Below are 27,968 nucleotides of genomic sequence, written 5' to 3'. Positions count from 1 at the left end.
GACGTGTTAAGTTCTGTCTGCTGGTGCGCATGCATGCGTCAGAAATGCCTTCGTGGTATCGGTCATAGGTATCAGTACTGATACTGCGTTTAAGTGCCAGTAGAGATACAGTATCAGTATCGGTGCAATACTAGTTTTGCTGTTTAATGAATTCAGAACAGGATTTCAGTGTGATAAGATTTTTTCCAAGTAATTCTGGAGCATTTCTATTGGTCAAATCATCGGGTCATTTTGAGATGATGCAGAGGACAGCTGCTGTGTGGAAATGAATGGTAGATTTTGAAGCTTTAACAGCCCTTATGAAGTACATTAGACCCTATTATTTTGCAGAACAAAAACCACTCATAGGGGTCTTTTAAGTTATGACTGGATTACTGGCTGGAACAGAGTTGCACAAATTAAGGTGGCACAAAGTTTCTCCACAAGCAGAGTTTGCCTAAAGTCCCTAAAGTAATCAGGAATAATGTTGACGAGTGCATTTTAAGGCAGCGCGGCGCTGGTGATATTTGGTGTTGTTTTTAGCCGGGTGCGGAGCGCTGCCTTGGACAGAGAGTTGCTGATGAGGCGGAATGCATTGATCAGGAGAGCAGCAGTGACTGGACGGTTCCAGGCGGACACTGTGTGTCCCTTTTAAAGCTGATACAGGAACGGTTTCCACACGCGGTTTATCATATTGGCCATCGCGAGAGAAGCTCTACAGCTGAACTCGGAGCAGTGATAAAATGTTCAGTTCAGTGGGTGAGATGTAAACAGGGTCATTCTGAGTGGTTTGATGTGAAATGTGTTTGGTGTACAGAAACTTACCAACAGATTTCTTTACAGTGGAGGTGATGGGAACCACGGGTCACAGCCCTGATAAATGACATAAGCAGCTACTTTTGGCCCCCAGCTGCCAGGAACTTCTAGGGATTACTGTACCATTATGTTGTCAAAGATGCTCGAGTGAGGGGGAAAAGGCAACTGTTTAATCATATCTCCAAAAAAGACAAAATGAGGAGAAAAATTATTTTGTGTTGTTAAAATTATGCATTTTTGGGCTTTTAGCTGGAAAACAAAAAGTAGTAAATCTGGATGGAGAATGCTGTGACAGTTATCTGTAATTAAATTGTAATAATTAAATTGTAAGTAGAATCCAAACAGGCATTCATTAGTATCCACTCACCAACAATACACAAATCATATACAAATCATAATTTCGACCACTTGTGGTGGTCATTGTTATTAGTTAGCCTCTGGTTCTACAGTACACTGGCTAGCAAGCTAACTTGTTTTGCTAATGTCGTGTAAACAAAATTATATCCTAACTTATGAATGATTATTTTAGACTACATATGCACCATTCTACCAAATTAGTTCAAACTCAGTCTCACTGTAAAAAAAAATTAAGGATTCAAATCTTAGATATTAACAAGTATAATGTTCTGATCTATTTAAACTGAAAGCATTAATAGAGATAGTAAAATAAAAAAAACTAATTATATACAAAATCTTCATTTATACGGTACTTTTTGTTGGGCAGTGTCTGTCCTAAACCCTAGCCAAATTTCAGAATGTGAAAATAATACTCAGTTTTTCAATTTCAATTTTTTTATTTAAAGATATTTTGGTTTTGTTTAAAGCAGAGTTTAAATATCTGGGTTTATCATGAGTGTAATTTTTAAACAAAAAAAACTTTGAAATGCTGTTCTTTGTCACTACTGAAACACAGAGTTTTAGTCTGTTGGTGGAGACTTATTTTAGCCACACCCCTGCATTTCAGAGCAGGAAGTGAGACTGTATCTCTGTCCCTCATGGCCACATGGTGAGCAGTTAGATCTCATTGTTTTGAAGAAAAGTGTCCCAAAGTCTGAAAATCAGTAGCATTTCAGACCAAACCACTCTGAATGACTCTGTTTACATCTTAACCATTTCATTATGCAGAAGTTATGCAGTGTAAGTCTCTATAAAAACGTCTTGATACACATTGAAATACATTATAAACCTTTCAGTTAAGACTCAGCTTAAAGCTTTTTAGCCTGAAAAACCTCTCAAACATTTCTAAGGACAACTGTTTGGTATTCATAGGTTTCCTTTGAATAACTTCATAATTTAATAACCCTAAACTCAGTTCCAGACGTTTTAAAAGGTCAGAGAGATCATGAGCAAGACCAAAAACAAAATAAAGGCAAATATAAACAGTTAAAATAAATTGAAATAAAAATAAGTCATAATGTTGCCTTTTTAACATTTAATATCGTGTGAAAATGTGATTACTGCAGTTTTCTACAGACTAATTTTCTTATTATCTGCAAATATGATGGATGGCTGGTGCTAATGCTGACGCTGAGGCCTAGTCTGGCTATTTCTGCATAATTAAACGGTTGAGATGTAAACAGTGTCATTCAGAGTGGTTTGATGAGAAATGCTCTGCTATTAAGTCAGAGTCACAGTGGTGGTGATGGGAACCAGACATCCATATCCATTTAATGCCTCTAAAAGCTCCTTCACAGAAAGTTACTAAGTGGTTACAAATATGCTGCGTAATCCCTTGAATATTAAATTTAGTAATATTTGTGTTTATCGGGCTGTCAAGTTTCTGCAATGGATTATTTCACAGCAAATCACTCTGAATGAGTTTACATCACAATAATTGAATTACACAGAAATGTAATAATAATAATACACAGCTAGCAAGTTTTGATGGAATGACTATCATGAAAAAGGCATCATTTGGTTTGGAATTGTTCCTTCATCTATTTTTGCTGGACTTTTACTGGACTTCTTAGCAGGCTGGCCTAGGAGAGTCTCTGACTGAGTCACTGACTGACTGACTGACACCCACTGTTGAAAGGCTTATGCAAAAACGTCACCTGAACGAAAACTAAACGAAGGGACGTTGCCCACATACTCAGGATACGCAGGACTAACACACATATAGAAAGAAAGCAGAAGACACATTCATTCATACATATCAAGCATCTTACAAAAACAACGAAAACTCTTCTTAATAACGAGTGCAGTAACACAGTGAGTGAAGCAAACTCTTATATAATAAAAGCCTGGAGATGAGACGGGGTGTGTGGAGTCAATACAACTTAGAAAATATCATTTCAATGGAATACTGAGGGGACCACCCCAGTGACTGTTTCGTACCTTTATTTCTGAGTGTATGATAGAACTTTTGTGTGTTTAATGAAAAATGTGCCCGGTAAAAAATTTAATGGGCATCAACCTGACACTGTGGGCAGGTTGTGCGTATCTTGCCAAGTTCTGGTCAAAGAACTCCTGTTGAAACACTCTTTTAAAAAGGCAACCACTTTGTACTCTTTTAAATAAAGTCACTATAAAGGGTTCTTTGCTATGATACCATAGGAGAACCACTTTTGGTTCCCTACAGAACCTTTCAGTGGGTAGTTCTTGAAGGAACCACTTTTGTAAATTATGTTTGAGCATGAAGAACCTTTTTAAAGTTAAGGTTAAATATTAAAGTCTACACTCTCAGAAAACATGGATGGCACCCCTCTTGTCACTGGGGTGGTACCCTAAGGGGTACATCTTCAGTATCTTTAGTTAGGGATCATAATTGTACCAAATTCCAGTGCAATTATATTTCTAAGTGGTATTGACTCCACACACTCTGTCTCGTCTCCAGGCTTTTTATTTTTTGTTCTGTTTTTAAAAAATTATGTTCTTTTCCTCTGTAAAAACTTATTTAAGGTTCACCGTTGGGCCTTTAAACCACTGTTGTACCTTTGAGGGAACGTTTACATTATTTGTACCTTGATGAACGAAAAATGTACCTGCACAGAACCTTTTTTTCTGACAGTATACAGCAATGAAAAGTTTTTCCTAGAGCTGTAGAACCCTGTATTCGTAAGAGTGTATGTGAGGACTCGGTGTGTCTGCTGGTCATGTGACTCAGCTGTCACTCACCGTCTCAGTGATGGACGTGTATGATGGACAGGATGAGAGTCGCACAGGAACCTACTCATCACAGCGGTGTGTAAAGCCAGGGAGGAAGAGTGAGGTGTTATCTCTGAGATTAGACAGAGACGGATGAGAGGAGAGAGAACAGGTGTGCTGTGATGGCTTCGGCTGTAACGTTCGGAGATGTTCTAGAAGGGGGAACAGAGGCCGTCTTCTTTCTTTTTAACGCTTAAAGATCATCGCTATTTCTGCAATCAAGCAGCTATTTCTGCTGTTTGTCTTTTTTTTTTTCAAAATAAAGTTGTTAAGATCTCTTAGCCATTTAATTATGCAGACATTTTGAAAAATCGGTGGAATTCTCTTTAGAGAGGTAACTTCCTAAAAGCTTCTTGATGAGATTTTGGCCCTCTAGATGCATCTGAATGAATTAAAAAACTTTAAGACTCAGCCCAAAGTTTTTTAGCCTGAAAAGCCTTTCAAACATTTTAGCTTTGGTAGTGAGAGAACTGGATGTTTATATCAGTTACGGACAACCGTTTGGTTTTCTTAGGTTTCCTTTGAATAACTTCATAATTTCATAACTTTCAAAAGGTCAGAGCAATCAAGAGCAACAGAAACAACATGAAGGAAAAATTTAAGCAGTAAAAATACATTTAAATAAAAAATAGTCACTAAATTTCACCATTTTAATTTAATATCATGTGAAAATATTTCCATAGCCACAATTTTCTACAGACTAATCTTAATATCTGCAAATGTGATGGATGTCTGATACTGAGGCTGACACTGAGGCCTTGTTTGGCTATTTTTGTATATTTAAATTGTTTAGAGCGGTTTAATGTGAAATACTCCATTCTAGAAAAATGTGCAGAGTCAGAATTTTTGTAGACATTCTTGTGACGCATGACGAAATATTTTGTAACACTTTACTGTAGGTCATGTTCATAAGGCTAATGACAATTACACAAGCCTGACATATGACAGCTGACAAAAACCTACATAAACCTTCATAAGGGCTCATTCCAATGCACAGCGGTTGTCGTAAAGGCTGTTTGTGTGAACTTCCTAACACCTATGTCAAACTGACATTAGGTTGTCATAACACTTCCTGGGCTGGAATGATATAACATGTTATGACAGCTGACAGCTTGTAGGTCAAACGCATGAAGGGGATTATGTTACACATCTTAAGAAATGAGGCTGGTTGCAAAATCAAGCGAAGGTGAGCACTTCTAAAAGGATGATTTGACACTGTGGTAACACTGAAATGTCAGTCTGCTGTGTTGTGGTCATATTGTGAAGGTTTTGATTCTGACGCTCTGTTATGACAGAGTTATGTTTATTGTCTCTGACCCTTAAGTAAAGTGTCTTCATATGATGTTATGAATCCTGGTGGTAATGCTACAACAATGAAATGAGTTATGGCTTGGGTTACAAATTTTGTCAGAATTGAAATGTCCAGTGTAGTATTTAAAGAATTCTGTGTAAAATGGACATTAAAAAATATTCTTAATTAGAGATGAAGGGATCACAGAATAATTAGTCTTTGTAAATCTTCATCTTTTAGTCTGTTTTTTTAACATTCTCTTAGCTCTGGATTCACTGTCAGTACAGACACATGCTCATCACAGGTATGTCCTCTGTCTCTCTCTGTAGGGCTGGATGACTGTCTGCAGCAATACATTAAGAACTTCGAGCGGGAGAAAGTGGGTGGGGACCAGCTGCTCCGGATCACCCATCAGGAGCTGGAGGACCTCGGCGTGTCCCGCATTGGTCACCAGGAGCTCATCCTGGAAGCTGTGGACCTCCTGTGTGCTCTGGTAAGGGTCCACAAACACCAAAAGCACTGACCTCTCCATGCTCCCACAAATATATTCTATCATAGCAGTAGCTACAGTTGCCAGGTTGGCATGCATCTCAGTTTAAATTTGAGCGAGCTGGGGCTCCTGAGTGGCGCAACCGTCTAAGCGTTGGCCCTATCATCAGGAGATCGCAAGTTCGATCTGGTGATGCTACAGCCGTCCGTAGCTGGGAGTCCAAGAAAGGACAATTGGCCTCGCTCTCTCTGGGTGGGTAGGATGGCCCCTCCTTCTCCCCCCATCACTTAATGCGATGCTAGTCAGCGCAGGTTTCTGTTAGCTGATGTAACAGATCTGGCGGTTGGCGCTTTCCTCCGAGCGCGTTCGGCTGTCCAATGATGTTGCGTGAGCGGCAGTTCGAACAGAAGCGGTGGCGCTTCACAGGTCTCGGAGGAAGCCTGTGTTAGCCTTCGCCCTCCTAGCGTTGATAGTATTGTGTGATTGGGGGAGTCCTAACTAGCGGGTGGAATTGGCGACGACTAAATTGGGGAGATAATTGGGTAAAAATCCCCCCCAAAAAAAAATACTAACGAGCTAACTAACAAGCGTCATAAACAGTGCGAGAGTAGTTATTCAAAAAAAGTAATCCATAACAGATTAAAAAGTACTTCTGAAACTGTAATGGCATTACTTTACTTTATTGGCATTACATCCTGTTACAAGTAAAGTTTCTAATTACTTTACTTCTGCCTTACTCTCTAAAACCCACACAAATCTGTCCCAACTGGAAAGCAAGCTGGAAACCAAATGAAGAACCCTTTTCAAAAAGGTTATATATAGAACCATATACAACACATTCTCCATCAGTTTGAAGAACACTTTCATGATGCAAAGAACCCTTTAATCATGCAAATGGTTCCTTGAGTGTTCGTGGTTCTATATAGAACCATTTTCTTTACTAAAGAACCCTTGAAGAACCAACTTTTTAAAGAGTGTATGTGCTAAATAAAGAGGGCATTTGTGCATTTGAGTGCATCAGAGTGTGGATACACTCTTAAAAAGGTGGTTCTTCAGTGGTTCTTTAGTTAAGGGAATCGTTTTATTCAGAACCATGAGTATTTGCATGCTTAAATGGTTCTTTGCATGGTGAAGTGGTTCTTCAGATTGATGGAGATGTGTTATGTATGGTTCTATTTAGCACCAAAAAGTTCTGCTATTGCTAAAAGCTCACCACAACAAAATTCTGCTGTTGTTATGATGTCAAGCTTGTAACAACAGAAGAAGCATTTTTGGTGCTATATCGAACCATATACGACCAGGGACGCGAGATTTGTTGGGGGTGCTGATATTTTAAGCAGCGTATTTGTGACGTGACTGTTAAGGTCAGGCAAAATGATTTCCTTTTTTTTAGTTGATTTGTAAATGACTGTTTTTTTCTAGTTTACATCAAACACAGTATCATATAGAGCTGTAAAGGGCTGAGAGATGACAATTTATACATATTCCAGACACATCAAACTACCGACACACCACGTCTGTGATCTCTCATTCTGAACTTTATGCAAATGATCTGCAAATCAGATTGTTGATATGTAGCGCGGTAATTGTTTCACGCCCACAGTCACACAGTGAGATATAACATTGAGCGGTTGATAAAAACTTCATTATTACGATCTACTATGTTTTTAAGTTTAAAACAGTATTAGGCTGCTTCGGGACACAGAACTGACCTCTATCTCTGCATAGACTTTCTCTCTTTGCATCTCAGCCTGCGTGTGTTTGAGACTCAGCCTGAAAGCGACCATCAGTTTTCGACCCACTGTAACAAAAACACAGGGCTTCATTAAACAGTGTATGGATATTGCAGATTTTGAGAATATAAAAATATTATGCTCAAATTATTATAAAGTTTGAAATGTTTTATTATTATTATTATATATCGCTTTCCGCGTCCAAGTATGCAACACATTCTCCATCATTCTGGACAACCATTTCACCATGCAAAGAACCATTTAAGCGTGCAAATAGAACTTGTGCTTCTTAATAGAACCGTTCCCTTTACTAAAGAACCTTTGAAGATCCATCTTTTTTAAGAGTGTAAATCAAGTGTCAAAAGCCTCTCAATCCACAGCAACCCCCCCACTTTTTTAGGATTTTTCCTGAACAGTCTCCAAATTATTTGCAAAATCTGCATAATTGAAGAGTTTCGCTGTTTTTGTGAGGGGGCTTTACACCTACGGGTCATTCTACAGAAACGTCCATTTTTGTGTCCCTAGCGTTTACAGATATATTACACTTGAAAAACATGTTAGAGTTACAATTTATTTATATTTGAAAAAAAACAATAAGCTGTTTGAACAATTACACCTTCTTGAGCAATATTTGGTTTTAAAATCAATTATCTAGAATTCCAAACACCACAGAAGAGCTCGTCCCCACAGTCATGTGTAAGGGTTGAGGCCATATTTCTGCGATTTTAACTACAATAATCTATACATGACTATGGAACATATAAATTAAATGACATAAAGAAAACAAATGCCAAATAAATATTATATAATATATAATGCAAGTTGTCCCCAGGAGTTGTGTCACTGGTGTTACCGCATAAGAAAAATCTCTTATTTTGAAATAAACATCACACTGATGACATCACTTGACTTCCTTTTACCTATTTTCTGAGGATCTATGAAGAAAAGCACATGGTGAGTCCACTGTGTCTTTCAGTTATCAGAAATCTTCTCATTTAGCTCATGATTTCATATGAAGCTTTTAGCTGAAGTCACTGGTGTGACCGACTTTATTCTGAGGTAATTGTGAAAAAATAGAATACAAATGGATTAAATTACATATTTTAGTGGATATTCCATGATTGACAACATGTGGTTTGATGCTCTGTAGCAGCCATTTTGTAAAATGCATTTTTCATTAAAAAACGTCTCTGGTGTTACCTTTCTTTTGTGTAACACCAATGAGGATCAGTAACACCAGTGACTCCTATGGAGAGATAGAAAAATGGACGTTTCTGTAAAATGACCCATACACAAAATATCAGTGCCATATTATGATTAATAATTGATTTCCATTATATGTCAACTCTTATTCTGTTCTAAAGCCTGTTATAAATATAAAATTGTTATGAATAGCTATGCAGCACTTATAAAACTCTTCAATTACGTCTCTTTTATACTGCACTGTATTAACACTAACCTGGCTAGTCAGCTACAACCTGAGTGTCCAGTGCTCTGCTATGGCTCTAAAGGTATATGAGAGCTGGTCATCATTCACAATGAAAGCAGTTTTTTAAATCCTCAGACGTTTCAGTTGTGAAACATGCACAGAATAAGAGAGGAACAGCCTCCTGCTCTGTGTGGAAGTTCAGTCCATTGAAGAAAATGCAGTAACTGCTCCTCTATTCTTCTTCGCTGCTTCATGTGCCCTGCGTTGGTAATGATTTTGGCCCGAGAGAGGGTCATATTTTAAAATGTCTCTGGTGCTTTGTTTTGCCTCGAAGGGGCATTTTGGGAGAATTTACATGCAAATAGTCTGGAGACAAAGTGAAAAATAACTCATTCTCTTTGCAAATATTAGACGAACAGACTCAGAGGTTGAAATTTTACTGATCTTTGAAGGAATATTCAGCTGCTCATGTAAACAAGAATATGAATCATTTATGAATTTTCTAAGAGCATAGAAACAGGAAGGGCCTTAAAACTGTGACAGATCTCTGTGAGCGACATAAAAAGGCATTATTCAGAAAATAAATTGCTTGTAAAAGTGAAGCACTCAAACGTAGGAGGATCTATTGTATACATGCAGCTTTATGGGTGGAAATATTATATAGGATTACATATAATGATGATCACTGACATAAGGATGAGCGAGACCACCTATCATTTATTGAGTTCTCAGTCAAAACAGCCATTATGTACGTAAAACGTAAGTTTTTCAGTTGTCAGTATCAAGAAAAGACGCAGAAAACATATTTAGCAGACAATCACACAGAAGTCTCAACTACTAAATATGGTATAACTTATTCAGTATTTAGTGTGTCACTCTTTACCTTCATTACAGCTTCCATTCTTTTTAGGAGATTTGCTTTCAGTTTCTCAAAGAAATCTGCAGGGATATTTTTCCACACCTGCAAAGTTCAGTCTTAGAAGTTGGTTGCATTTTCAGCTTCTCACCATCCAAGTAATCCCAAACACACACAGTGATGTTGAAGTCTGACTCTGGGGTGGTCAGTCCACTGTTCTGCGAACACCAGTAACAACTTCTTGACAGCTACACATCCTTTCAGACTCACAGCGCTGAGTTCTCTTCTCACAGTGGAAGGATGGCTGTAGGTAGTATTACTTTAAAAAAAAAAGATGGTTCTTTAAGGGTTCTTTGGTACAGACAGTGGTTCTATATAGAACCATGAACAAAAATCGTTCTTCAGATTGATGGAGAATGCTTTATGTGTGTCTATATAGAAACCTATACAACAGAAGAAACCTTTTTGGTGCAACGTAGAACCATTTTCAAAAAGGTTTCTCAAACATGACATTATAACAATAGCAAAATGCTGTTAGTGCTATATACAACCATATACAACACATTCTCCATCAATCTGAAGAGCCATTTCACCAGGAAAAGAACGATATAAGGACCGTTGTCTTTACTAAGGAAGCCTTGAAGAACCATCTTTTTTTAAGAGTCGAACCACTGTAGTAGTAAGCTGTGAAAATCTGCAATGAAATAAAAGTATGTTTTAATAATAAAAATAGTAGTTAAAAAGTAAACTTTTTAAGAAGGAACAGGAGGAGAAATCAAACAAATGTTAAAGATAAATGAGTAAAATGAGAAGATGTCGTAATGGAGTCATGTCCAATTAGCTTCTACTATGTTGTTTATGTAGTTGTTTACAGGCTCTCTGTAATTGGTCTAAATCTGGGGCCGTATTACAGAAACGCCCTGCGTCTGAAATCTTATCTGTTTAGTCGCCATGACAACTTCAGTACGGACTGAATTTAGGTCAGAAACCATTATAGAATAACAGTTCTTAAGTTCATAATCTTATCCTTGAACTCCAGATAAGAAAACAGTATTACACAAACGAAATTTCCTAAATTCTGTCCTAACTTTTAGATAAACCCCAGAGCGTCTTAACCTCTGTTTAGCCATCTGTTTCTATTATTTTATGCACTGATAGGCAGCAGGGTACACTATAACTGGCATAATGATGTTACATTTATCTACACTGAAAACTGAGCTTTGACTTGTGAGGTTTTTTCTAACAGCGTTTTAAAAACCCCAGACACTGCAGACTCGATCTCCACCATTGCCTTTTATTACCTTCATGTGTTAATGTTGATGATACAGTATTACAGTGATGGTGGTGAGTAATGAGGAGACAGAGCTGAACGTGTGTCTGTTTATTAGGAGGAATAACATGAGCGCGCTCAGCTAAAGCATTTAGGAAACTGAAACTGTGGAGTGGCGACACTCTGATAAACAGCAGGGGGCGCTGTCATAATATTCTTAACTTTCAGTTTAGCGCGCTTTAGTTTTATTTGACCTTTTTACATCAGTAACGGCAGCCAACGTTAGCTGTCTGGCTAACTAGCTTGATTACTTTGATGACGTGTTTACATTTCAGCAGTGCGCCTATGGTTGGTTGCTAGGTAACAGATATTACAGTTGATGGTCGACTTCGATCAAGTAAGTTAAGATTTCTTAACTTGAGATAAGATGCTATAGGACTCATAAATTAAGATACGAATTTGTGAAAAATCTTATATTGACTTGTCAGATCTTAAGTTAAGACAAAAAGTTTCTGTAATACGGCCCCTGTAATAGCTTCTGTTCTAAACTCAGTCCTAAAGTTGTCATGGTGACTGAGCAGATAAGATTTTAGAGTTTCTGAAATGCGGCCCCAGGAGTTTGTGATGAATGCAGTTGTTTAATGCTCTGATGATTCCCACAGTATACTCAGAAAACGTGCATTGTAACGTAATTCATCATGATAATCAGTGTCTAGTATCCATCTCTCACCTTCTGTGCTGAACACTGAGGTTCTTTTTAACTTGGTGCTCTTTTCGTGAACACGGTCAGTTTCCTAATGTTTCCTCCGTGCACCAGGGGTCAGACGGCGCCTTTGTGTTGCGACTAAGGGACGTTATTTCTTCAGTTCCACTGACGGATGAATCAGTAGCTTGTATAAAAGCAGTAGCACAGGTGCTGGGGGGCTTTTGAGCAGCATGGCTGCTCAGGGCTGGCAGAAAGGGGGGATAAAGAGAGAGATGGAGGGATATGGCAGAAGAAGTAAGGTTTGCACAGATGTGAAGGAAATCGTGCTTTAACTTTCTCTTTAGCTGCTAAAGCCTCAGCGGACCAGCAAAGATCCTTTATACGCACTAAAACATACTAACTACACACTGAAAAAGAGTCTTCAAGGGTTCTTCAGGGGTTCTTTAGTAAAGGGAATGGCTCTATTTAGAGCTCTATATAGAAGCATTTGCATGCTGAAATGGATCTTTGCATGGTGAGATGGTTCTTCAGATTGGTGGAGAATGTGCTGTATTATATTGTATTTTTGAAAATCTTCCTCGTACTTCAGCACTCCTTTATTTCTTCTTTCTTTTTTTTTACGTCTCTGTGTTCATCCCGTATGGTTTTCAGTCTCATGTCTTTGTAAAGCAGTTGGTTTGTTTATTTATTTATTTGTTTGTTAAACTTAAACTTGATTTATTTATTTGTTTATTAATTTTAACTCATCTGAAGTTTTATAAAGCTAATGCTATAGAAGGATTGTTTTTCATTTTTATCTTATCTATTTTTTCCTTTCTTTCTTTCTTTCTTCTTTCTTTCTTTCTTCCTGTTTCTGTATTTCTTTCCTAATTCCTTCTTTTCTTTTCCTTTTTTCATTTCTTTCTTTCTTTCTTTCTTTCTTTCTTTCTTTCTTTCTTTCTTTCTTTCCCATATTATCACATTATTACATTACATTCTGTGACTCATTCTTTAGAAATGTTATTTTATAATAATTTCCTTGCCTTGCAAGCTCTTTATTTCCTCCAGGACATGCAGATCTAGTTAAAAATGTAATAATTGCATTTGAGTAGTCTCTCTGGGATGATGGGCAATCTTTAAAAAATATGTTTTTCAGAATTAATACATTTTTCTTTTTTTTTCTCAATTGGAAAATAAACCATTAAATATATATATATGTATGTATATATATATATATATATATATATATGTATGTGTGTGTGTGCGTGTGTGTGTGTATGTATGTGTTCATTGCGACGTACGCATTAGTTGATTGTTACTAGTTAAGACACGACTTACGGATTTGTGGTGCAACCAATTTAATAAAAGCATAGTTTCAAACTAACTGGTGTAACTAAGGACTCAGTGAAGACTTTACACACAAACTTAAGTAAAAACTTATTAAAACTGGTGCAGCCCAGTACTGCTCTCTGAGCTGAAATAGAACCTCAAACTCCATCACACAGCACTGCTGTAGAGCTCCTGCATCACTGATCAGCATTTTAGCAGACTGGGCTGTTACCCAAACTGAATTTTCCTCACTTTTTAAAAATAAAAGAGTAATATTTGATGTAAAATGTAAACAATATTACGGGTTCAAAACATGCCGCTCACTTAATCAATGAAGTCCACCACATTTACATATATCCACCTATTCAAACCAATAGCAGTTTAGCCCCACCCAGTCACACTGAAGTAATAATGAGTGTTTTAAAACTGGACTGCTTTTTCCAGTTTACATGTATGTCTTAAAGACACAGTAACCAAAACAGGAACAACCGTTAAAAGAACGCCAAGTACAGTAAAAGCAGGACTTAGATCACGGATCAAAGCACAGAATGCATAAATGATGGAAAGATAAAAATGGTAAATTGTACCTGTTACTCATTGATAATCATCAATAAATGGCACCAGCCTTATTGAACAGCAACCAAACCAAAAGTAATAACTCTAGACTTCTAAGGGTTAACTTTCTCTCTCTCTCTCTCTCTCTCTCTCTCTCTCTCTCTTTCGCATTCTCTCCCATTGTATTAAACTGATGACTTATCTGCCTACCCTTTTCATAATGTCAGGCAGATGGAGGGAGTGAACGGAGGACAGTGCGAGGAGGCTCACTGCGCTCGTTTGAGGCGTCTCACGTGTTTCCTGCTCTAAGCCTCTCTTCTCTTCATCTTTACCTCTCTCTCTCGCTCTCAGCTCACTTATAGAACTCCACCACTATTAATCACAGCTGTCGATGCGTCTGTCTCTCGATTAACCTATTCAGCTTGTCTTATGATTGGAGTGGGCTTGAGATTTCAGGCCTTTGAGATGATCACTCACACATTTCTGAACTACAGTACAGCTCAAAAGTTTGGACGCAGCATGTCATCATGTAAAAGACACTGGCCTTTCATCAAAGCTGCGTAAAAAATACAGATTTGACCGCCTTTTAATGATGTATGAACTGCTCTGCGTCTGATTTGTGAAACTTACATACAACATGGAAACGAGCAGAGATTTGAGCGTAAATGATGAATCAGCTTCAGTGCGTGAAATCAAGCGCCAGCCTAAAAGCATCTCATTTACATGCAGTTTACATGAAGCCCATAAAACGACAACATTTGGAGGCTCATGGCTGTGCTTGTAGGTGGGGTTTGAGGTCAAGCAGTGAGTGCACTGCTCCCCCTACGGACCAAACCTCAAACATTCTTAAAATCACGACGACTGGAAAGAATAAAATGTGAAATAAACAAAGTGTCCAATTTTCTTTAAGACGGTAGAATGACACAATTGTGTACATGAATGGTTTCCTTAACATCACCATCTGTTCATCACTGATCTTCTGATCTGTCTCCAGCTTGTTGGTGGTTTCATCATGTCACTATGCATTTTAAGCCCTGTGAGTGAGCAGTCCTGTGAACAGTAGGTGGTCCTCAGGCTATTCACAAGGTACTTTGGAGACCACAAACAAACGCACGTCTTACCATTGATTTCAGTGAGACGTACAACAACTACCAGCACACAGCAAAGCACAAAAATTACATTTAAAAAGTTCAGAATTGACAGAGCATACTCTGACACACTCCTGCATCAGCCAATAGGAGATGGCGTGGGGCGGGGCTTCAGTCAGTCAGGTCAATTTTGAACAGAATAGAGGAGCTACGAATGATTGCTGTCAGCTGGTTGCACCAGCAGGGTCAGTCATAACTTTAAGACTGCTCCACCAACCTGTCGTAAGCTGAACTTTCACTAAGACGTGTCTCCAATATGGACTGAATGAAGAATGAAGGGTTTCCGGTGTGATGGGTCAGTCCTTAGTGAGGGTCCATTGGTCAGCTTCACACAAAATGTAGACAGACCCACGAACACACACGGTGACATGCATCTCAACCCATCTTCTTAGCCTCATAACTCTGGATGTGGGTCACATCTTGTGCCATGTTGGAATGGATTGGGCGACTATATATGAGCGAGATATATAGAAACATCAAATTTGACATGTGGGCGAGTTTGTGGACCCAGAGGGCTAATTACACTACAAACATACAAAAATTCTGACATATGGCTTCATTCAGAGTGAGTTTAGAAAGTGCTGTTGGCTGTCTGTAATAGGGGTGGGTGATTTGGCAAAAATATAATATCACGATACTTGAAAACATTTTCATGATACATGATATGTATCACAATATATGTACTTTTTCTGAGGTTTGATAAGTTGGAACTGACAAAAAAATCTTATACTGCCACAATTAAAAATACTATCTACATCCAATAGTATAATAATCTTTATTCAATGTTGGCCAGTTAAGCAGGACTAATTATGCTCGCTTTATAATGATATGTGGTTGATAAGTATTCTTTAAGTGCTGATGATATCCTTGATATACTCAGAAAAACATATTGTGACAAAATTTATCACAATATCCCTTAAATATCATCAAATTGCCCACCCTTGTCTGCAAATCACTGCTGTCAGAACAAAAACCTTGTATCTCCAAAAACATACTTTACTTTTAATGTCAATGGAACCAGAATTTCCACAGAAAGTCATTTTGGGCCGTCCAGAGAAATGTACAGAGCTGTGGTTTCAGGGGTAGGTTGGGAAGAAGAGGTCCATCAGTGTGACTCTGTAAGCAGACTCTAGAGCTTGATCAGGTTTCATTGTTGGTGAAACTACTTCTGCTTCTGCTTCTGCAGGCGCAGCAGTTCAGTTCAGTACAGCAGCAACCTGTTTCATTAAAACTATCATGTCTTTTTCGCTTCATTCTTTGAAAAAAAAACAGCAAGTTGTCACAAAGAAGCTTCCCACTCACATCAGTTTCACCCACAAACATGCCCACAGCAAAGCAGTAACACGTATCAATGCGTCTTTTTGATGGCTATCAAAAAGCCTTTGTGAATGAAGCCCAAAATGAATTAATTGTTGCCACATATTGCGCTCGCATCAAGGCACATTTGAGTTGAGGCTGCGCTGGTACATACATCAGGCCCTGATTCGGTGTGCATTTGCAGAATAATCAGATAAATGCAAAAATGGTTTTGCCAATAATTCATCCAGTCCATATAAAATTAAGTTTAATGGAAAATTTCTGGATCTACATGCATCAGTTAACAAGTGGATTTTTTTCTAAATGTGCATCTGCACCCATGCAGTTGTTCTACAACCTGCCAATAAAGAGAAAAAAAACAAACAAAAAAATAAATAAAATAGATTAAGCTGAAAAAACGGATTATTAGGCTAAAATCCAGGTTCATTTATTGATTTTTTTTTTATTTTTTTTAATATGTGTCAGGGGAAAGGAACGCTACTTTCAACAATACAATAAGGCCCAATCCCATTTATTTTTACCCCTACGTCTTGTTTTTGAGTGTCACCTTGCCCCTTCAGAACTGAGTTACAAGGGGTAGTGGTTGAAATCTTATCTATGAAATGGGACCCTCAAATAAAGAGAACATTACTTCATTAACAGCTACTAGCACTGCTCTGTAGGTGACCCTGCCAGTCTGCAGTGACAGCAGAGGAGGGTAAAGTTCAGCAACATCACTGCTGGATTTTAGTTACATTTAGGACGTCATATGCCTTCAAAAAGGAGGGGAATTTTTTTATTATCCAACCTTAAATGATGCAGCAGTTCTGACTCCTTAGGTGCCAGAATGTAACAGCTGTGCCATTTAAGGTGGAACGGGAAGTTTAGCTACCTAGCGAGACATCAGCAAAATACTTGCATCTTTTCATGCTTGTTATGAACAAAAGGACCATAATACATTGAAATGACATTAAACTAAGACAGTACAGTGGTCATTGTAAGTTTTTAACAGAGAAAATTCTCACTTTTGTGGGTTTCTTTGGTCGCTTGTGCAGCCATCTTACCAGTTTTTTTCTCATAATACTGGAGTGTATCTCTGAAAAAAACTCCGTATGGAGGGCCATGTAGCCCTAACACTTCACCCTACCCCTCTATCTCAAGCCCTAGGCATGAATATGCAAAACTGAGGGGTGACGGCCAAGTGGTAGGGGCTAGGGTGAGACACAATTGGACCTTTAATGTTTGTAGACCCCTGCTTATCCATCGTTTATTGTAAAATGAAGAGTATTAATGGGGAGTTTGTCCCCTGTTTTTGCGTTCAGCCACAAGAGCATTAGTGAGGTCAGGTACTGATGTTGGATGATCAGTTCTGGATCAGTCCAGCTCATCCCAAAGGTACTGGATGGAGCTCCATCACTCCAGAGAACACAGTTCCACTGCTCCACACCCCAATGCTGGGGGCTTTATACCCCTCTATCTGATGCTTGGCACTGGGCATGGTGACCTCATCTTTGGCTGCTTCAGAGCGTCCTATTCTATTGTTCAGTGGACATTTCGCTGGCTGTGATGATCAATGTTTTGTCCTGTGTATGGTGTGTGATGTGATATGCTCATATTTCTCCCTGGACTGAGTGGTAGATGATGTTTCTTGTGTTGTGAGTAATGGATCCGTTGTCTTCTGTGTGCTATAGATACTGAGTGTGTCGTGTCGTGTAGGTAACTCGTCCGTGGTGTGAGTTTCTGTAATCGTGCTGTTGGAGCGTTAGTCAGGCGTGGAGTTGACATTTCAAAAGGTGCTAATCTCAGCCAGCGGTGATAGGGCTGACCGCAAACTCATCTCAGAGCGCGTCTATCTGTTAGATCATGGAGCAGAGCCTGGGTGTGTGAATGTCAGCCATAGAGCAGATAAAAGGCCCATAAACACAGCTGTTCTAAAGTTTAAAAGCACTGTGCAAAAGTTTAGAATCAGTATTTTCATAAATTCATTTATCTTCTATGCCGCTTATCCTCTTAGGGGGGGTGCTGGAGCCTATCCCAGCATTCACTGGGCAGGAGGCAGGAAACAGCGCTACTGCGGCATCGGTATTTGCAATATAAAAACTGGTTGCAGTTGAATGCTTGAAATGATTCTAATAGGCTAGTCCAGGTTTTAGGTAGTTACTAAGAAGACAGCCGCTTTATTACCATCCATATTGTCTTAAGGCTTATTATTCAGTAATTACATGGAAAACAATGCAAACTGATTGAGTAATTTATAAGTTATAAGCATGGGGAAGTGTGGACACACATTTGGGTTCTGGCCATTTTAAGGCAAGTTTTTTTTTAGAAATTTCTATATAATTAAACTGTTAAGATGGAAAAAAAGTCATTTAGAGCGGCTTGATGTGAAATATGTCTGCCAAATTAGACTGGTTTACAGTGGTGGTGATAGGAACCAAACGTCCAAAGCTTTTAATGCATGTAAAAGTTTTTTTACATTTTAGTTTATAATTGTCAGCATTCCATAAAAAAAAAACAAAAAAAAACCAGAAGACAGAAGAAGGTAAATAAAATATTTATATTTGTGTTGTAGACATGGATCCTATCACCAGCACTGCAGGGTTAGGTTTGAATTTTCCATTAGTTTGTATTTTCATTTAGTTTTTCATTTTGTGTTTTGGTCTCAGGTGAGATTCATTTAGTTTCGGAAAACTCATTTTTCTTTTGGTCACAATTACTGAGCACATTTTCTCACTGCTAAATTTCATTTTAGTTTCAGTCAGTTTTAATTTCCGAAAGGAAGAGCTTTAGTTTCAGTTTCAGTTTCAGTTTCTGCTGTTTCAGTCAATATCAGAAGTATTTCAAAGCCATTTCAAATAGGACTTCCTTTCCTTCTGAAGAGGTTTGCTGTTTCAGCTAAGCTAACCTAGTAAAGCTAAGGGTTGGTTTAGTTTGTTTTGCAGTGACGTTACAGTTTTAGTTATTTTTCATTAGTTAGTTTTTGACATTTTTACATGGTTTTCATAATGAACGAATGTTTGAAGGATGACTTTGTTAATTCAAGTGTAATAACGCTGGCGCTGGTCCAGAGTGATGAACACAGGCCCCACACACACACACACCCACACACACACACACACACACACACACACACACAGACATACAATGAAGTTATCATAAAATGAACATCTGGAATATCTTGTAATGAACAAATCATGAGGTGGATATGGTATTATTATTATTATTATTATTAAGAATAAGAAAGAAAGAATAAGAAAATTAAAATAGTAATATATAACTGGTTATTAATCATTATAAATTATATATTATACAGTTATATAGTGTTTTATTTATCATTTAATAGCTTTTTATTGTTGACAAAAATTTTAAATATTAAATAAAACATTTACAATTCTTTTACAGTTTAGTTTATTACACTTAAATGTTCACTGCATAAGTTTTGCATAAAGAAAAAAACTAAATGATTTATTAAAGCAGCACAAAAAACGTAGAATAATAAAACAAAGAACAGTAAGTTGTCTTTTTAAATTGTAGTTACATTATTAATAAGAATAATAACCAAATAAGACTAGGGTTCAAAAGTTTAAATGAGAAGTGATGGCGTATGTGTGATACGGTTGGTGATTTGTTTGTGATCACAACCTAATGTCACACATACACCGTATCACCGTATCATATCTCTAGTTTGCTCTCAGCTCAGATTCTTTCCTGGCTTATTAGTTCATACAGACTAACAGAATTATTCTGAATAATAACCTTATTATCACTGAAAGCATCCAGGTGCTGCTCTGGACTTCATTTTCGGTTCCATTGTCCCTCTCAGCTCTACATGAATGTCCCTATTCTCTGCGTCTCTGTCCTGCTGAGGTACCATGGTGGTCGTTCTGACCGCGGTCAGCTCCCTCTCCGGATACTCATGCAAATTCCCCCACATAATCATCTCGGAATAATAAACTCAGCTGGAGAGTCCAGCCCTGCTGCCCAGTGCTGCCCAGCTAATCTAACAGAGCTGTGAGATAACCTCAGAGACTGCTGGGAAGAGTCTGTCTCTCTCCCTCTCTCTCTCTCTCTCTCTCTTCTCTTTCTCATTCTCTTCTCTCTCTCTTTCTCTCTGTCTCTTTCTTTCTTTCTCTCTCTCTCAATCTCTTCTGTCTCTCTCTCTGGCTCTGCCTCGCTCTCTCTCTGTTCCTTTCTCCATCTCTCTCTGTCACTCTCTCTTTCTCTCTTCTCTCTCTGTTCCTCTCTCTGTCTCCATCACTCTCTCTCTCTCTCTCTCTCTCTCTCTCTCTCTCTCTCTCTCTCTCTTCCGTTTCTCATTCTATTCTCCCTCTCTCTTTCTCTCTGTCTCCATCTCTCTCTCTCTCTCTCTCTCTCTCTCTCTGTTATCTCTGGTTGGGGTTGCAGTAGATGCAGCAGTGCTGTAGAAATATGGAAATTAATTTGCATGCAGGATTTTTCTCCTTTGTGTTCTCATCATTACGTAGTCTGCTGCTCTCTGTCCGTCTGTCCGTCTGTCCGTCTGTCTGTCTGTCTGTCTGTCAGCTCACCAAGCAGTTCAGAGACTGCATCTCTTTGTGTGTGTGTGTGTGTGTGTGTGTGTGTGAGAGAGATTATGCGAGAAAGCGTCTGCTAATCTCTACAGCTGATGTGTTGGTGCTTGATAGTATAATTATTAACTAATTTAGTAAGTAGATAAGTATTATGAATGTGACTATATTGATAATGGTTACTGACAAAAATTAGAATAGAAGGTATTGAATAATTTATTTACTAAATTATTTATTGTACTTATTGAATAATGTGTAGTAGTTATTTAATAATTCATAGTTGTTGTTGAATAATTCATTTTAGTTATTGAATAATTCATAGTAGTTATTGAATAATCTGCAGTAGTTACTGAATAATTCCTAGTAGTTACTGAATAATTTGCAGTAGTTACTGAGTAATTTATAGTTGCTAAAATCACTGTGTAATTTAGTCATTACAAAGTAATTACTGAGAAGTTACTAAATAATTACTGTGTAATTTATAGTAGTTACTAAATAATTACTAAATTTATAGTAGTTACTGAATAATTTGTAGTAGTCACTGAACTATTCATTTATAAGAGTCACTATATTATTTATACTTGTTGCTCAAAAATGTATACATTTCTAAATAATTAATAGTGGTAACTGAATAATCTATAGTACGTTACACATTATTAATACTAGTTACTAGTAGTAGTAGTCACTGAATTATTCATGATAGTCACTGAATGATAAATTTTTCATATTTTTGTTACTTAAAAGATACAGAATGAAAATGTACTCTTTACTCTTCACTTCTATTATTCAGTTAATAACTGTGTAATTAGCATGTAGTCTAGCTGTGTGATGTGTGAATAGGACTGTGTGTAGTTTTGCTGTGTTACACATTCAGGTACAGAGCTGTTTATCTGCCTGTGATGTGTCTGGATGTGCGTGAGGGGGTATAAAGGTTAGGGGCAGAGGGTCAGTGGTCAGAATCAGGCCGTGAACATTACTCTTACTGATGTGGCACCGATGTGTGAAGAGCTGAACTGATGCTCTGATGTGAACAGACTGCCTCTGTCTCCATTTGATTTAGTGACCGATCCTCATCCTCCCCGTTACACCAGCACGCCAGGCACTGTGATCAGTCTTGACCCTGTCCACTCTCTCTACTGACCACTCAGGGACATGGTGCTCTGTCATCCTACCCCAAACGCGCACACACACACACTCTTCATCATTGATACACAACAAAAATCCACAGATGGACAGTCCTGTTCATAGTTAGTTATCTAATGAATTATATTTAGATTGATTTACATTCTGTATCAACAGCTACAATAACTGAATAATGTACTTTAACCATTAGCTGTTTGATGAGAGACAGCAAAAGCAAGCAAATATGCTATTTTTATTTATATATTTATTCATTTTTCTGATTCATTGAAGGTCAGGTTTGTATTGGGAGCCATTAAAGGGCCCATATCAAAGAATTTTTTCTCACTTAAATGACATGAAGTTCCCAAATTTCTTTCACTCCTCAGACCTTACAGTTCACATAAGGAAACTGAGCTACAAAACAGCCTGTTTTTAGTTCATTGTGGTTGTGATGTCACAAAAAACAACACATTTACATACATTTGTTGGTTCAGACTACAGCAGTTTAGCCCCGCCCATTCCTGCTGAAGTTATAAGGAGTGTTTCAGCCTGCACTGCTGTTTAAATGAGGCAAAATACAGCACAGCCAATCACAACACTGTGACAAAAACAGCCATTCACACTTTATGCACCATAAACACTTTATAAACTTTTGTGTACGTTATTGAGAATAAATGAATGACCTACATTCAAATATTGTAAGTGTATAACTTTTTATTCCTGCAGGTTCTTGTTAGCATCAAGTGACTTTTAAAAAGGCTAAGCTATTTTTTTACTTGCATCAAAATTCAATATTTTGACTGCAAAAGAATCCAAACAACAATTCAATTTATCTGCATGTAGTTGTTAGGTTGAAAATAATTTAAAATATTCTGTGATTTTGACTTCTAAAAACCTATGAAAAGATCTTTACTTGACCTGTTTAGCACTTTTTAGCCTCTAATTAGTGACAACTAAAACTTGACATCTTGAAGTGACTTATTAAACTCTTTTTGGCTCTAAAGTAATAAACTCCAGAACCTATAGAACCTAAAGAAATCAAAGGCTGCCAATTATACACAAACATGAACCTGTATGATAAATTGTGAATGTACATTTGTATGCTAATTTATTCTCATTTGCATCACAGTGTCAAAACAAAGCAGTTTATTAAAGCAGTAAGCCACTTGAGGCCGTGTGTTACTGCGATTTTATCATGGGGAAGGTGTTTTTAGGCACGACACGAATCATAGTAATGCACAGCCTCAAGTGGCTTATTGCTTTTATAAAACGGCAGCCAACAAAAAATATGATAAAATGCGCAGTTTATGAGAAAAGAATTTATTAAAAATAATCGACATAAACAAGTATTCTGCCAAAAAATGTAGTTCCTTTCGAGTATGATAATGTTGCCAAGCAACCATGGACTGCTGAATAAGCAGAAGAACGTTTGCCCATCGCTGTAAACACAGTCATTTCATGATTTTTATTTTTTTTTAGATTTTTGTCATATAACAATGATCATATGATAACACAGCACTGTTTAATACAAAAACCTTTGCTTTATAAGTACTTTTTGGTCACCGAATTACCACCTCAGGTCTTATTTAGCACCAATCCAGCGGCGCCCCTCTTCTCACGCTGGGACTGAATCTCAAATGGCTTCCTGCTCCCTACATAGTGCACTACGTAGGAATTTAAATACTGGATCCTGCAGCCCAACAGTGCAAAATACAGCTAAGAAACAGTCGTTTGGGATTCAGACACATCCACACTTGATAAATGATGCACTATTTGACTGTAGGCTAGAATTTCTAAACCTTCATAGCTAGAACACTATTTAGGGAGTACAGAGTCGTTTGTGATTCAGCCTGGATTTGACACTAGTTCTGATTTTGAAGCATGTAAGACATTCAAGTGACATTTTACAGACTTATATACTGCTGTTTTGCAGTGAATCATACCTTAAGTACTTTAATTCAAGCCTGTGATATTAATGATGGAGTTGTTTAGGCTGTTAGCTATCTCTTAGCCTGTTAGCTAGCTGACCAGCCTAGTTCTAGTTAAGAACGTAAGTCGTCAGCCCCTCAGTTTAAACAAAAAACAGGTTCTTACTTCATCAGTAGACTCAGTGGTCCAAGCGAGCAGCATTATAGTCAAAGATTATTCCATTAACAGCACAAGGGTTTTTCTGTGCTGTGTCGCAGTGATACAGAGTACCATTCAGAAGCATCTACTTTTCTTTAGCACAGAATAAGACTTAACAAGCTTTAAAAATGTGGAATGTTTTTGGTACAAAAAACTTAATAAATGTAGTAAGTGATTATATCAGGGTGAAAGAATAAAATACCAAACCAAATGTAGGATATGGGCCTGTTTTTGCACCGAGGCTTATATGATTGTAGTTGCGCCACAGTTACTTATGTTACATAAAGTCCGTCTGAGCTACCTGATGCACACAGTAGATCAGAATCCTGTCTTAATTTAGTTCCCTAAAAAAGTTACAGCGTGTCTCTGATTGTGATGGTAATATTTCCCCTGTTTAATGGGCTGGATGTGACAGCTCTCTCTGTGGAGTGAGTAATGGATTGCGGTCTTGTATAAGCTGGCAGTGCAGATCCTCCATGTTCTATTTATACACATCACTTTATAGCGGGCTAACACAAAGGTCCGCCTCACCCACTCACTCACATCTCTGCAGATAAAGAGCTAGCACACAGCCAGGTGCTGAATATTCATCTGCAGCATGTGTGTGTGTGTATGAGAGAGAGTGTGTAAGAGAGACAGCAAGACACACTAATTCAGTCATTGCTGTTATCTCCCACTTCTTTAGTCACTGTCAGTGGTGCTTCTACCCCAGTGCCACAGAGAATTTCAGAGTGTTTCACTTCTCAGATCAGCACAGCACTGTCTTTCACATTAACATCCCAAGTTACGTTGTTGCTGAGGCATTTAAAGAACCCGTGTCCTACATTTGGTCCCTACTTATGGTGTTTCTGTGACTTATGTACAACCCCATTTCCAAAAAAGTTGGGACGCTCTGCAGAATTTAAATTAAAATAGAATGCAATGATATGCAAATCATATAAGCCATATTTTTAAAGGAAAATACTACAAAGACAACATATCAGTTGTTGAAACTGAGAAATTTGATTGTTTTTTGAAAAAACAAAATGCCCATTTTGAATTTGATGCCAACAACGCGTTCCAAAAAAGTTGGGACGGGGACATTTTTACTACTGTGTTTCATCACCTCTTCTTTTAATAACACTCTGTAAGCGTTTGGGAACTGAGGAGACGCTGCTGTAGTATTGAAAGTGAAATGTTTTCCATTCTTGTTTGATATAGGATTTCAGCTGCTCATCAGCTCACTCCTTTGTCATATTTTTCATTTCATAATGGACCAAATGTTTTCAGTGGTAACAGATCTGGACTGCAGGCAGGTCAGTTTAGCACCCAGACTCTTTTAATATGGGGCAATGTTGTTGTAATACATGCGGAATGTGGTTTTACATTGTCTGGCTGAAATAATCAAGGCCTTCCCTGAAAAAGACGTCATCTAGATGGCAGCATATGATGCCAAAACATGTATATATCATTCAGCGTTAATGGGGCCTTCACAGATATTGACTAGAGTGTGAATGGTATGTTTTAAAACTTGTTTACAATTCGTATTTTAAAAAGGAAGAAAAATGCAGTTTTCCGTGATATGGGTCTCATAGCATTGACGTAATGAATATGGGTGCATTCCACATTTCACCACAGGAGTTTTAGGTTTGAAAATAGCCTTAGAATTTTATTTATGGCCAAAAAGATGGGTATTTAATATGAGGTATATTGCATTGTATAGTATAGATTTGTTTGTATTTACATTTACATCATTCTGTTCTAACATTTGGATCAATGCATTTGAATCACCACCTTCAGAAAGATGAATCACAAAGCACTGATGTATTTTCACAGCCGTAATAATTGTGTGTGTGTGTGTGTGTGTTGTGCTTGAGCAGAACTATGGGCTGGAGACAGAGAATCTGAAGACCCTCTCCCACAAGCTCAACGCCTCCGCCAAGAACCTGCAGAACTTCATCACCGGCCGCCGGCGCAGCGGACACTACGACGGACGCACCACCCGCAAACTGCCCAACGATTTCCTCACCTCTGTAGTGGACCTGATCGCTGCCGCTAAGAGCCTGCTGGCCTGGCTGGATAGGTTAGTCTTGCAAAGAGCTACACACACAAAACCCCTTTCACTGAGTCACCGACTCACCAGCTCATCATCTCCTGTAGGATTACAGCACATTCATACTGTCTCCATAAGAACTGAGGTTAAAAAGTTTCTTTTATTATATATTTATACTGTATGTACACAGTACTCTGCAAAAGTTTTAGCCATCAAATTATATTTGAAAGATGTTTTATTGGAGACCAAACATTTATTTGCGTAGAAAAACACTAATATTAGAATACAAATAATATTAAGACAATGAACTTGCATGTTTGTTGATAAGTTAGCATATCCTCTACAGAGAACACAGTCCTGCACATTTTAATTCACAGTTACTTTTTATTTGTTGAATTAAACAAATTAGGAAAAAAAAGTATAGCATAAAATGCGGCCTGGGCAAAAGTTATGACAGTTTTTTTTTAATAATACTGACTTTTACTTATGTCTTGTTATTAAAACCAACAGCATGTATTTTCCAAACCTCTGATTTTGGTATCCCGTTATTAATTGTAGATATAATCCAATACCTGGTTTGAGTGATCAATACTTCATTAAATTAAATCAAGTGTGCTGATGATGGATTTGAACAAATCAATGAAACGTCTGTGAGCGTTGAGGCGAAGTCTGGGACTAAACCTTTGTTCTTCCACCCAACTCCCAGCCTCTCAACTACTTTTTAAAAAAGAAACTCTTGTCATGTTTAGTGTTCTGATGAATTTTATCGATGTTTATCGATACTTGTTTAAACAATTTGCTTATGTGCAACATATATATCTCGCAGCTGACGGAGCAAAACCTCGTATCTCCAAAATGATAACTTTACAGGAGAAGGGAAAAACTTGCTTTACTTTCAATGTAGGTCAGTGGAACCAGACGTCATTTTAGAAGTCATTTTGGGCCGTTTCTTGCGGTCCATTTCTCATGATATCTACACACAATGTAAAGGACAACAGGCAATTCAAATTATGCCAAAAATTGAAAAACGACATAATAGAGATACGAGGTTTTTCTCCGACAGCAGTGTGTGTGTGTGTGTGTGTGTCTGTGTAATAATAAAATAAAATAAATAATAATAAAATAAACTTTTTATGAAAAAATTATTATTTTTTCATTAAAATACAAAAACAGGTTTACTCAATTGCAGAAAATATGTGTGTCAGTAGTGACAATTCTTGTGGCCATAAAGAACAGGGATGCACCCTCACTTCCTGCTCTGAAATGCAGGGGTGTGGCTAAAATAAGGCTCTGCCCATGGACTAAAACGCTGTGTTTCAGTAGTAACATAATTTTATTCTTTTTTTATTTAAAAAAGTCGTGATAAAAAAATCATGCCAATCCAAATCTTTTGATTCACTTCAAAGCAAAAAGATCTTTTTTTTTTTTTTAAAGTGTAATTTTAGGGTAAATTTAGGGTTTAGAGTTTGGGAGAAACACCACCTGATAGAAAGTACCCTAAAAATTATGTTTTAGTATAATTTTAGCTTAATGCTATCTCTGTTTAAATACATCGTAACATAATCTATGAATTCTTTTTTTAAATGTTTTATTTACTGTGGCGCATATATATATATATATATATATATATATATATATATCTCCAAAATGGTAACTTGGTAACCAAAGAATTTCTAACCATCCCTTCATTGTGAAATGCAATGCAAACTGATGTTTTCAAATTCTGTAATAACATTCAAAAAATAAAGAATAAAGTAAAATAAACACCAAATAGTATTTTAAGGTGTTTTATTCAATATTTTAATTATCATAGGAGCAACAAGAAGTTAGTAAATAATAAATAATGCACTGTAATTATCTATTTACAGTCATTTCTTCATCTATTTTCAGCCTCAATGTTTGATCACTACCTTTAAAATACAAAACTTTCTGGATATAATTATTATAACCCCTTTCCCACTGTTTTCTGAGCTTTCTGTTATTTTAGAATCTTCTACAGCTCTGTTTATCATTCTGACACATTTCTTCACTTTTTTTTCAGCTTCCTACTCATTATTGCATTGCTATATTAGTCATTAGTGATGTGAGAAAGAATGATACAGAATAATGCAGTGAT

General features: G+C 37.5%; 1 protein-coding gene across 2 annotated transcripts in view; it reads left to right on the top strand.

The window, feature by feature from the left end:
• cnksr2a (connector enhancer of kinase suppressor of Ras 2a) overlaps positions 1 to 27,968 on the top strand; it is a 185,633-nt gene that overhangs the window by 40,809 nt on the left and 116,856 nt on the right. For both annotated transcript variants that reach the window (XM_036558735.1, XM_036558734.1), the window contains exons 2-3: positions 5,563 to 5,726; positions 25,680 to 25,882. In XM_036558735.1, coding sequence (XP_036414628.1) covers positions 5,563 to 5,726; positions 25,680 to 25,882 — 367 coding nt within the window. The remainder of the gene's footprint in view (positions 1 to 5,562; positions 5,727 to 25,679; positions 25,883 to 27,968) is intronic.

The sequence above is a fragment of the Colossoma macropomum genome, unplaced genomic scaffold, assembly GCF_904425465.1.
Source record: "Colossoma macropomum unplaced genomic scaffold, Colossoma_macropomum, whole genome shotgun sequence".
Taxonomy (NCBI): domain Eukaryota; kingdom Metazoa; phylum Chordata; class Actinopteri; order Characiformes; family Serrasalmidae; genus Colossoma; species Colossoma macropomum.
This window is presented reverse-complemented; position numbering and strand designations above follow the sequence as displayed.